The 12,481-nt window shown below is 40.2% G+C and overlaps 1 protein-coding gene across 1 annotated transcript in view; it reads right to left on the reverse strand.

Annotated features, from left to right (window-relative positions):
• Positions 1–1,179: 1,179 nt before the first annotated feature.
• The window catches only part of TTL (tubulin tyrosine ligase), a 30,103-nt gene continuing 18,801 nt past the window's right edge, over positions 1,180–12,481 (reverse strand). Inside the window, exons 5-7 of the mRNA XM_045550072.1 lie at positions 11,525–11,794; positions 4,875–5,018; positions 1,180–2,186 (exon numbers count right to left, since the gene is read on the reverse strand). Of these exons, the coding sequence (XP_045406028.1) occupies positions 2,072–2,186; positions 4,875–5,018; positions 11,525–11,794 (529 nt within the window). The 3' untranslated portion in view covers positions 1,180–2,071. The remainder of the gene's footprint in view (positions 2,187–4,874; positions 5,019–11,524; positions 11,795–12,481) is intronic.

Below are 12,481 nucleotides of genomic sequence, written 5' to 3' on the forward strand. Positions count from 1 at the left end.
TAGAATATCCATCAAGATTCATAGGCTTCCTAACATCTGAATTCTTAGCTCTGTCACTATAAAGCCTAGAAAACTTTTGAATGTCCCTGTAATTTGGATCCAAAAGATAATTACAAATCTATGTTAGCACGTGACATCATTACAAAGACTTCATGCTTTCCCTGTTGCCAGCGTACTTAGCCTTGCCAAGAACCCAGTACCCCATACTTTCTAAAAGGGTGCGTATCTTCCCATGATCTGATCAGATTTCATTCCCTTCGCAGAAGTTTCAAAACACTAACCCATTAGCTGTGTTGGGCCTCCAGGATTCACAATTACCAATGACTGTTTTATTTTGCTCTAGATGCAAACTTTTAAAAATCTGTATTCTGGGCAACTACCAGGACTTTTATTTTGTAATTCCAAGTTCCCATGAGAGCCAACTCAGTTGGGCCCTTCTCCACTTAACCCGAAGGTAACACCCTCACATCCTATCACCCACTGCTGCACCTATTAAATAATTTCTATCATTACCCCTTTCCTCACTGTACGCTGTCACATCTCATCATGTTCAAGGAGGTGTTGCTTTTTCTTTTCTTTTGTAAAAGTCTCACCTGACTGCAGAAATGTTTTTTAGTGCCAAGAAGAAATGAATAATGGCACACACATATGCACAGAGAAAGAACACACCATGTTCTGGGATGGAGTGCAGTTTTCAACAGGCCTGCTGAGATTTGCAGGACACTATAAGGGCCTGTTTACTCAGTTCACATCAAACACAAATGACATCTTGTCCTTCTCATTGCTAGTAAGGTGGTCTCCTGAAAAGCCTCCAAAGTATTAGTCCATCCAGTACATGGAAGCCACGTGGCACAGTACACGTTTGTTGAGACTCACAAGACACTGCATGGAACTCTGAAACCACTTCTCTCCCATCCTAGAAGACTCTTCCATTCAGGCAGAACCTATACTCTCCTGATGCCTGCAGGTACAGGCAGGCAAAGAACTCTTCCTGGAACAAAACCTGCCCATCCACTCCTGCAGAAGGTGCTTGGAGCACAAGGAGAACAAAAAGGGGACAAGCTACCTGTGTCTGGGGCAGGGCCATCTGAAGGGGGTAGGGAATGGAGAGTGGAATTCTAGTTTCTCCTGACCCCCAGAGAGGTTTTCTACAAAGTTAAAAAAAAAAAAAAAAAAGTCAAGGGAAATTTGCAAAGCTGCATTTAGAATTCTGGTTAAAACAAAGATGATTGAGAATCATCATATTTTCAAAGACCCACCACACCCAACCTATTTTAAGTAAAGCAAGATATGTTTTTTTTCTCTCTCATGCTTATTTGATGCTTACAGGTTCAGGGCAGGCTTGCCACTTTGTTTCTAAAACATGCAGCGAGCAGACCTAGAGCAGCAGTTTGCCGTATTGGGGCCTGACCCACACGAACCCTGACAGGCAACTGACCAAACGCCATCAGGAAGGTGATGAGGAAAACTGCCTTTGCCAAGAGGCTGGCGCGCAGCACGAAACTAAGGACTGTTGGTGCATGCTTGTCCAGAGTAGGGGGCAGAATGTCGTGAGAGGATGACTGGGGAACACACGGGCAACCTTCAAGATGCTCTGATGTCCACTCCATGTCCCAGGACAGCGGGGCTGCGGCGGGCACGGAGCTAAGGCACTAGGGCTGTAGCAGGTGGGGGCACTGACCAGAGGTCCTGGCAGCCTGCTGTCCTCAGGGAGTGGGGAGGGGGTTTTGTTCACAAGGCTGCCTTTGGGTACCAAGGTTTTTTTAAGGGATGAGAACATAAAATAACCAAATCCCTGGTTTTTCCCAGGGATATGTTGCTCTCCCCTCAGAGACATTTGCTTCCGTTTTCAAAGTCTCGGCAGCATTGTTCAGAGCTCCACCTGGGACACTCCCCGAGCAACCCGCTCTGGGGGAGTCACCTTCTCTGCTCACATGCTCTCTTCCATCCGTCTTTGTGAGTTGCCTTTCTTCCCCCTCGCTTTGGCTTGATAACGAGCAATCCAGTCACTTCATTGTCCCCTGGAGCAGGACCCTGGGCTTTTTCCAAGGCAGCTCTGAGCATCCCTCTGTCACAGTTTGATGAAGGCCGCTGGTGGGGCCTGCGGTGGTTCCACGTCTGGGGGCGGGAAGACACTGGATATGGCTATGTCCACGATGCCCTGGCACAGTTCTGCATAAAGCTTCCTGAAATGCGTTTTTAAAAATATCACTGAGGATGTTCATCAAAGTGCAAGCAAAAAAAATCTAAGTTTTATTGTTAGTTTTTTTTAACCAAGATCTGCCCTAGAAATTCTATCTCATGACCACATTTATACATGAGTTGCCACTATACATACAAATACTGCAGAAGGCACTGCATAAGATAAAGTATTCCTTCAACAAGTATTTACGGAAGGCCTTGCAGGTGAACAAGACAGACAACTGCTGCTTTGACTGGCAGGGAAGACAGGCAATTTCAAGAGTGTGTAAGAGCCATCCTGCCTGTCTGTGATAAGGGACACACACACACACACACACACACACACACACACGTACTTTTGATGAGTTAATTTCATGGCAATTAGTGCAATGAGGAACTACTAAGCCTCTGGCAAGAGAAAATCAGAGAAGGGGTTGCTCAAGGAAGGGTTCCTGGAGATGTCATTTTGGTAGAGAAGGAGTCAGCCATGGCGAGCCTGGTGATGATGGTGATAGGGACTCCACACAGAGGTGACAGCAGGCACAAAGGCCCTGGGGCAGCCTGGGGTGAAGCTGGAGAGGCAGGCGGGCTGTGGCCTTGAAGGGGGAGGGAAGGGCCTGGTTTCTGTCCAAGGTGCAATGGGAAGTGTGGAGAACAGCGTGGTCTCGTATTTTATCACTCTGGCTACTCTGGGAGGATGGATCTTACCACCGTAAGAGCAGAAGTAGAGATCCCAGTTAGGAGGCTTTCTGCAAAAGCCTCTGCCACGATGGAAGACGACCTGTGCAAGGGCAACGGCAGTGGGTGTGGAAGACTGAGGAGGCACAAGCCACAGGGCCTGAGGGTGAGGGAAGCGGGAGGCAGGGCTGGTGGACTCACTGAGACGGCAAGTCTGGGAGTGGGAGGCGGATGCTGTCAGACATCCAGACATCACGGCAAGGAAGGCAGGTGCAGACACAGGTCTGTGAGGTAGTTTGGTGGTTTCAAAACGATGAAGTTGAATGAGATCACGTATAGAGAGAGCACGGCAGGGAGAGCAGACGGACACCCAGGGCTGGGACCTGAGGTACCTGATGAGGACGGGGAGCCCCGCTTGCCCACACCACCCCAGGCAAGCCTGCCCAGCACAGAGCGTGCCCGCAGCCACCACAGGAGCGCATCGCAGCACACAGTGGCCAGCTGCCTCGAATGCTGCCGACAGGTCCAGGGAAGGGGGGACAGAAACAGGCTGCTGGACTTGGCAATGTGGGCTTGGCTGGGGCCCTTCCCAGAGCAGTTTCTGTGGGGTGGTCAGGATGGAAACAGCATAGAGGGAGAAAGGTGGCAAAGTAACTGAGCAAGGCAGGAGGACAGAAGGGGGAAGGTCTAGACTAGAGCATCACAGAGGGACAAACCTGTGACAGAAAAGACAGCAGGGGAGAGACTGGGCACACCACTGTTGATTTGGTGAAGGAAGACACAAAGCCCTGCCTGCCTCCGCTCTTAGCCTACCCAACTTACTTTCCACCTTCAGGTCTCAATGCCAAGATCACTCCCAATGGTGGCCTTTTATTTGGTTATGTTATTTTTCAGCATCCTTTGCTCTCTGTCAAAGCACTTGTCTCAGTTTGCAATCGGTATCTGTCTGGTCCTTCGTCTAGCCCACAGTCTCTCTCCACTGAGGGCAGGGCCCATGTCTCTCTTTGCTCCCCACTGTGAACCCATGGCCTAGGACACAGCCTGACTGGTTGCCAGCTGCAGGGGCTGACAAGTGAGATGGAATCACACCTGTTACAGCCATCAGGCAAGTGGCAAAGGCCCAACTCCTAACCAAAGAGCAGCTTGTGTGTAAAGGATGGTCCCTTGCAGGTGCAGGACTTTCTCCTCAGCCTTTGAAAAGTCACTTCAACTTCTCAATTCCTCCAAGATGTAGATGAGAACCATGAAAGAGTCCTGACATGATGAAAGTAGATCTTCAGAAGAACAAAGAGGATAAGAAGATTGAGTCCAAATGACTTTGTGTTACACTGAAGGCCTTTCACAGAAAGTCTGACTTACCTTCTCACCTTCATCTTTCATTACATCACGACACTAATACCACTATAGCCAGGCATCTCCCCAGGAGGGATGGAAGCTCCCCAAGGACAGGTTCTCAGGGAGCTTCTATTCCTCTATGCATCTCCCAGACATGCTCAGGGGTCAGCACAGGGCAAGTCCCAATGGGCACTGCGCCCCTTTCTGAAGGCTCTCCCCACCTCCCTCTGGTGCATCTGACCCTCTTCCCTGGCACCCCAGCTCCAGTTCCACTCCATCTATGATGCCTCTCAGACTCCTTCCTGCCCGGGGAGCCCCTGAACTTCTGGGTCATCCCTGTCTCTCCACTCACAGGATCCCGCTCACTCAGCTTGTCACAGGAGAGGGTCTGTCTGGCAGTTATTAACTTTGTTTGAAACTCTCACGGCATCTACCACCTGCCTGAGCATGGCCCAACTGCTCAAAACACAAGGGGAAAATGGAAAGGAAATGACTCAGCAAAGCTCCCCTGCCAGACAGCTCCTCCCAAGGGACTCTATCGCTGTGTCACCCTCCCGGACATCAGTCAAGGGTCTATGCTTGCATCCTCCAGGAGTAGGAGCTCACCACCTTACCAAGTCACTTTTCCAACTACTGAACCAACTTCCTGCATGTTAAAACACAATGGCATTCAGGCTTACTGAGCACAAGCAGGGGCACCGTTGACCTCAATGAGCCAGACCTTCAGCTCCTCATCCACCATGAAGTCGAAGCCGAAGAGCTGGAAGCTCTGGTAAGGGAGGTGCTTGGTGCTGATGGCAGGCTCCACGCTCAGGAGGCAGCTCCTGCAGGGCGGGAGGGGAGAACTTGCTGAGAATGGGGTGGTCAAGGGAGAAGGAGTACATGAGATGTGCTTAGAAGATTTTATATCAAATGTGTCTGAAAATCAGCTTTGACTTAATTCTTTCCTTTCGATTTATTATCAATAAATTATTCATGAGAATGCTACTTATCAAGCATTTATTAGAAACTTCTGCAACAACTCATGTTCTTCCAGGCTGCTTTCCCTGGCCTCAAGAAGCAGTGCAGCACTGAGTTGCCGTGGCCTCTATAAATGCAATTCCTCCAGCAGGCGGGTGGCCACTGTGTTTGTTTGTAACAAATAAAACATTTCTCTATATTTTTGCCATGTAACAAATGGACTATCATTTGGTGAAGGGCAGAATTTGCAAAAGGAATGGTGGCCTCATTAATTTCTTTCACTAGCTCCAGTTGTAATGCCAAATCATTGCTGATTAAAAGACTTGAGAGCTATACATGTTGAAGCTAAATATGGAAATACAGAATGGAATTATTATTAGCACCAACTACTGTTTAAAAAATTAGGGGATTGTAGTGATACAGAAAAAAAGCTGAAAGTGAATCTCAGAAACATAATGAAAAAGTACATGAAGACAGTCTGAGGTCAGGCTAGAATCTCAGACCAGTTTTTTTAACTTGTCTAAGTCAAATTTTGACTTTTTTACCTATAAAGTAAAAATAGTATCTACTCTCATTGCTGAGATTGTTCAATAAGATAATTATAACTGGTTGTTGGTATAAATCCTGGTACCAAGGAAGCATTTAATAAATGTTACTCTTGTGAACAAGCATGTTTCATTAATTATAATTATAAATCTCTTATTTATGAATAATAAATACCTGTTACCTAGTACAACCATCCCAGAAAGCCTATGCCATTTCTGTCTTATGAAGATCTTCCTTGATTTTCCCCTCAACTGAACGTGGGGGCACAACATTTATGTTAGTAAATAAAATGTGTTACGATGACTCTAGGATTACCACAGATAACTGTCCTGCTACACAGCTGTATATTCAGAAGGAAAAAGATGCAGGGTACTGGCTTCCACGTGACTAACTCTAAGACATATTCCTATAGGTAGGTTCTGACTCATGACTTTAAAAAAGAACTAAGGGCTCTGTGAACTTAGAGCAGGGTCTTGCTCTCCTTGCCCTCCTTCCTTCCCCCCCCCCAAACTTCAATCTCCTTTTCTTTTTCCCCCCAAAAGAAAAATATTTTATAGATATGTTTAAACCTTTAAAAACAATTTTGCACAGATAAGCCATTTAAGAACAAATTATAGTAAAAATTTATTTTCCCATTCATCTTTAACCTGTATTGATTGACAAGTCACATGCCACATTAAAAAAAAAATCTCTATGCCAGAATACCCTTAACTTTTGTTTTAATTAAAATATTCTTTAAAATATAATTAAGAAAAGTTTAATAGATGCTAATGGTAAAAAAAAAAAAGATCAAGAGAGAAAAATACTAAAGGATAAACAAAGAAGCATTACACTCTGACACATAAAGGAAAAACAGAGAGCCAGAACCAATTCAAAACTAACTAAATATTATATTTTTTTCTGCTGCAAGCTCAAGATTAATAATTCACTTTAAAGAATTTTTTTCATCATCAAAACCTTTATACAGTATATCTTTTTTTGGCTGGAGTGGGAAGTTAGGGGGAGGCTAGCTGGGAAAAAAGAAAACATGGGAGCTGTGAGGAATATTTATAGCACCAAGCAGCGACATTCTCTGAACTGTACAGAACAATGTGGAGGGGGTGTAGCAAATTTCCAATAAATCTTTTACTTAAAATAGGAATTCTTTCTTCAGCACACTTGATTTATCTGGTGTGAGAATTCTAACCACCTATAATCCCTGAAGAAATGGGACTTCAATCCCTCTATTCTGCTAGGCTCTGTGTAAGAATACTTTAAGAAAAAAGTCTGAGTCGTCGAGACAGAGCAGCAACAACACAGTGGATAAACAGACTAATGGGGCAGAACAGAGATCACAGGAACAGACCCGCACATGAATGGCCACCTGATTGACAACAAAACCACACCACACGCAGTGGGGAAACGACAGTCTTATGTGCAGATGGCCCTGGGTCAATGGGATATCCATGTGGAAAAACATGAAATTTGACAAATAACAATTCCAGATAGGCCTAAATATAAGAGATAAAACCTAGATAGGTATCAACTGTAGAAGGGATAAACTGTAAAATATTCACACAATGGAATATTACACAGCAATAAAAAGGATAAACTGCAGCTATGTGCAAGAATATGGATGAACCCTACAGATACAACATTGAAAGAAGCTGAATACAAAATAGGAAATACAGTATAATCCCATTTACATAAAGTTTGAGAACAAGCAAAAGGAATCTATGATAATAAAAGTCAGAAGAGAGGCTGTCTGTAGCAGGAAATATATATTCTGAGGGAGTTTAAAGGAGTCATTTGGGGTGCTATAAGCGTTTTATATCTTTATTTGTATCACGGTTGGGTGAGTATATGCGTCATTAAAAGCTCACTAAACTGTATACTTTATGCATGTTATACCTCATTTAAAAAAATCTCTACTTAATAAACTATAATAAATGAACACTAACATTAAAAAATTATTTCCAGGTATATTAAAAAATAGAACCAAGAGAAAAAAATGGGTAATAAAAACAGACCTAAAAGTCAGGGGTTGTCAAACCTTTTCTATAAAGGGCCAGACAGTAAATATTTTAAATTTTACAGGCTATATACAGCTTCTGTTGCATATTCTTCTTTTTTCCTTTTTGTTTTTTGAGACAGAATCTCACTCTGTTGCCTGGGCTACAGTGCCATGGTGTCAGCCCAGCTCACAGCAACCTCAAACTCCTGGGTTCAAGTGATCCTCCTGCTTCAGCCTCCCAAGTAGCTGGGACTACAGGCATGTACCACCATGCCCAGCTAATTTTTTCTATTCTTAGTAGAGACAGGGTCTTGCTCTTGCTCAGGGTGGTTTCAAACTCCTGAGCTCAAGCGATCCTCCTGCCTCGGCCTCCCAGAGTGCTAGGATTACAGGTGCGAGCCACCGTGCCTGGATGCATATTCTTCTTTTTTTTTAAAAAAAAAAAAAAAGTCTTTAAAAAAGTTAAAAAACTTAGGATCAGGGTGAGAAAAATAAATAAATAAAAATAAAAAAATAAAAAACTATTCTTAGCTTACGGACCTTACAAAAACAGGCTGCAGGCCAGATTTGGCCCATAGGGCATGGTTTGCTGATATCTGCTATGGCTGATTCAGATTTTGGAGATATCAGATAAAGATGTTAAAGAATTCCATTATATTTTAGAAAATATGAGACAAGTGGGAGAATTTCATAAGAGGACCATAATCCAAGAAAAGAAACAAATGAAAATTTCAAAACTAAAAAGCACAATAATTATAATTAAGAACTCAATAGATGAGTTTACCAGTAGATTTTAAAGGTTTTTAACTTTTTAAACTTTTTAATAAGTTTTAATAGCTGAAGAAAAGATTAGCAAACAGAAAGATAAGCCAGAAGAAAAGAATGAGTAGAATCATGGAGAGATAAAATGATACACAAAAGCCATAGGAGAAGTGTGAGAAACAGTGTAAAGGATTAACATCCATGTATTAATATCATAATTAGAGACACAGAAGTAGAGGGGAATGGGGCAAAAGGCACAGTTGAAAAGATAATGGCCAGGAACATTCCAAGACTCGTAAAAAATAACAAGCCAAAGATGCAAGAAGCACTAAGAACCCAACGCAGGAATAAGTACAGAGAAAACTATACACATCTCTAAGTAAACTTTATAAAAATCAGTGAAATAGAATCTCAAAAACAGAGAAAAGATACATTAAGAGCAATACTAAGATTTCAGCTGACCTCTCAGCAGCAAAGATAGAAGCCAGAAGACAATAGTATGCTGCCTTCAAAGGGGTAAAAGAAATTAATTGCAGATCTAGAAATCTGTTTTCAGAGCAAATGTCCTTAAAAAACAGACAAAATATATTTTCAGATGAATAAAACCTGAGATGACATTACCAGCAGGCCTTACTTAAAAAGTACTAAAAATGAGGGGTTTTTTTTAACAATAAGGAAAATGATCCTAGATAAAAGCAAGGAAATGTAGGGAAAAAAGAGAAGCAACATAAAAGGTCAAAACATATGGGGAAATCAAAATGAATATTAACTATACATAACAAAAACGTCTTGTGAGTTTAAAATATGTTTAATATTGATGATTCCCCATGTACCCACCACCCTGTATCTTTAAACTCCTTTCCTATGTCCTCCTATCTCTCTTCCAGAGATAACCAGTATTTTGAATTTTATGTTTCTTATTTCTTTGTTTTGCTTTATATTTTTTACCATACCTGTATACTCTTCTAAACAACATATTATTTAGTTTTGCTTGTTTTTTAACTTATATAAATGAAATCAATCTGTGTACATCTTGTATATAGCTTATATTTTTTGTATTCTTTGCTTAACATTATGTTTTGTGTAAATCCAGTGAAAATATTCTTCAGGAATAAGGTGAAATAAACACATTCTCAGATGATAGACAACTAAGAGGATTTAGCACCAGCAAGACGTCTCAAAAAGAAATGCTTAACTCTGAAGGGAAATGATACCAGAAAGAAAATCAGACTTCAGATTAAAGGAAAAACAAAAGAAATGGTGTGTGTGGGTAAACATAAAAGAACATTTTTCTCCCTTTGTATTTAAACTGAGCTTCTTATAGACAGTATATAGTTTGGTTTTACATTTAAAAAAATATAACCTGATAATCTATCATTCATATGAAAATATATATAACTGTTGATAGCAAAAATAACAACGTGGTAGAGAATTCAATGTATGTAGTTGTAATACATATGATAACTATAACATGAAGAGGGAGAGTTAGTAAACTATAAAGTTATAAAGTTTTTGCATTTTATTTGAAGTGGTAAATTATTAACTCTAATGAGGCTGTGAAATATTAATTATGTATATTGTAATCCCTAGAGCAAGCACTAAAAAAACCCAAAAAACAGAGAGAGGGAGAGAGAGAAAGAGTGAGAGAGAGAGTGCCAAATACACAACAGAAAAATTAAACTCTCAAAAAATTTCAAATATTACAAAAGAAGGCAGGAAAGGGAGAAATAAGAAAGGAAAACCAAAAATACAAAAAAAAAGAGGACAGACAACAAATAATAAAATGGTAGCTGTGAATTCAACCAAATCAATAATTAAATTAAGTTTAAGTGGTAAAACATACCCATTAAATGACAGATTATCATATTGAATTAAAATAAAAATATAAAACCCAACTACATGCTGTCTATCAAAACTACTTTAAGTATAGAATATAATGTATGAGATACAAGATAGAATAGAATAAAAATAAAGGGATGGAAAAAGACATACCATGGAAACATTAATCAAAACAAAGCTGGAGTGCTATATTAAAATCTGATAAAATAGACTACTACCAGAGATAAAGATAAATTACTAATGATAAAATGGTCAATTCCCAAAGAAGAAATAACAATCTAAGTGTATATGTACCTAACAATAGATCTTCAAAATATATGAAGCAAAACCTGATAAAACTGAATGGAGACATAGAAAAATTCATAATCATACTTGGAGACTTCAATGTTTTTCCTTTCAATAATAAATAGAACACATAGAACAGAAAATAAGCAAGGATATAAAAGACTTGAACAACATTATCAAACACTTTGACCTAACTGATATTTACAGAACACTCTGCACAACTATAGCAGAATACACATAAAACATTCACTGAGATGGACCACATTCTGGGCCATGGAATAAACCTTAGCAAATTTCAAAGAAATGAAACCATATAAACTATGTTCCTCTGACCACAATGTAATTACTAGAAAATCCCCAAATATTTGGATATTAGACAAAAATTGCTAAATGACACATGAGTTGAAGATACAGTTACAGGGAAATTTGAAAATACTTTGGTAAAATGGAAATGAAAGCATAACATTGCAAAATCTGTGGGATTCAGCCAATGCAGTACTTAGAGGAAAATTGATAGTTTTAAAATGCTTATATTTTTTCCAAAAAGAAATCTCTCAAACAATGAGCTAAGCTTTTACCTTAAAAAACTGAAAAAAACACAACAAATTAATCCCCCCAAAAGAAGAAAATAATAAAGAGCATAATCAAACAAATTGAAATAAAAATGGAAAAAAACAATAAAGCCAACAGCTAATTTTTTGAAAAGATTAATAAAATTGATAAACCTCTAGTCAATCTGTCCAATTAAAATAGAGAGGTTATCAATATCAGGAAAGAAGAAGTGACATCATTACAGATCCTATAGATGGTAAAAAGAAAGAAATATTACAAATAATTTTTGCCCATATATTAGACAACTTAAATGAAAAAATTCTTTGAAAGAAATAGACACTCAAAGCTTCTTCAAGAAGAAATACATAACCAAAAAGGATCCAATTAAGTTACCTTATTATATGTTTGATTTGTAGTAAGATACTACTTTCTAGGGTAATGTTCAAAGCACTTGTTAGGTACTGATTAAATTCCTCGAAGAACATTTCATTCCCCTCTTCATATTTCCCATAGTTCTTTGAGTACTCCTTTTGAATGCAGTGATTGGTCAAATGGCAGGTTTTGTCTTGGAAATTATCAACATGATATGGTTCTGAAGCAGTCCGAAGCACACCCTCTCTATAGAGGTAGATATTATACTGATGATCCACCAAGACCCAGCTTCTGCAAATCAATAAAAACACGGTTTTACTCAAGTCATCCAAAGCTTCTACATATTATAGAATATATAGATCAACCCCCCCCCCCCGCAACTTGACTTCTTTTGGAGTATGAAGGAGTTTGGGTGGGGGGAATAGGAGATGGAGGTAGGTTCTAAAATTATATGAGGCAAACCACGATTTAGCTGAGATAGTAGGTTATCACTATAATGAGACAAACAAAACATTTCACCATAAATGACAAGGAGTCTTTAGTCCATTCAAAAGATACAACATTTTGAAGAGATTTAGATGGGTTGGTTTTTATGGTTAACGTGGAAAACCTCCATTTGCCATGTCTGCTCTTTTAGTAATCTTAAGAGGAAGAGTATTCATGCTGAAGCCGATCTGACCTAGGACTGATGTTCAAGAAGCAGCAAGTTATCATGAAGGAGTCAAGGAGGCAGAGTCCTTGAGGAGGAGATGACAGCAAGGCCAGGAATCAGCTGGGCACAGAGGGTTGTTCCACTTTAGAATGCAGCACACAACCTCTTTCTCCATGCCAGGTCCTTTGCTCAGAAACTTGAAATTCAAAAGCCTGAGGTGTGTCCATGAAATCCACAAAGAGTGGGATACACATAATGAAGTGAGGACAAATTGGCAGGGTCACACAATCAGTTACGTCTGAAGTATGTGTTCTATGTACATCTCT

The sequence above is a fragment of the Lemur catta genome, chromosome 4, assembly GCF_020740605.2.
Source record: "Lemur catta isolate mLemCat1 chromosome 4, mLemCat1.pri, whole genome shotgun sequence".
Lineage (NCBI taxonomy): Eukaryota > Metazoa > Chordata > Mammalia > Primates > Lemuridae > Lemur > Lemur catta.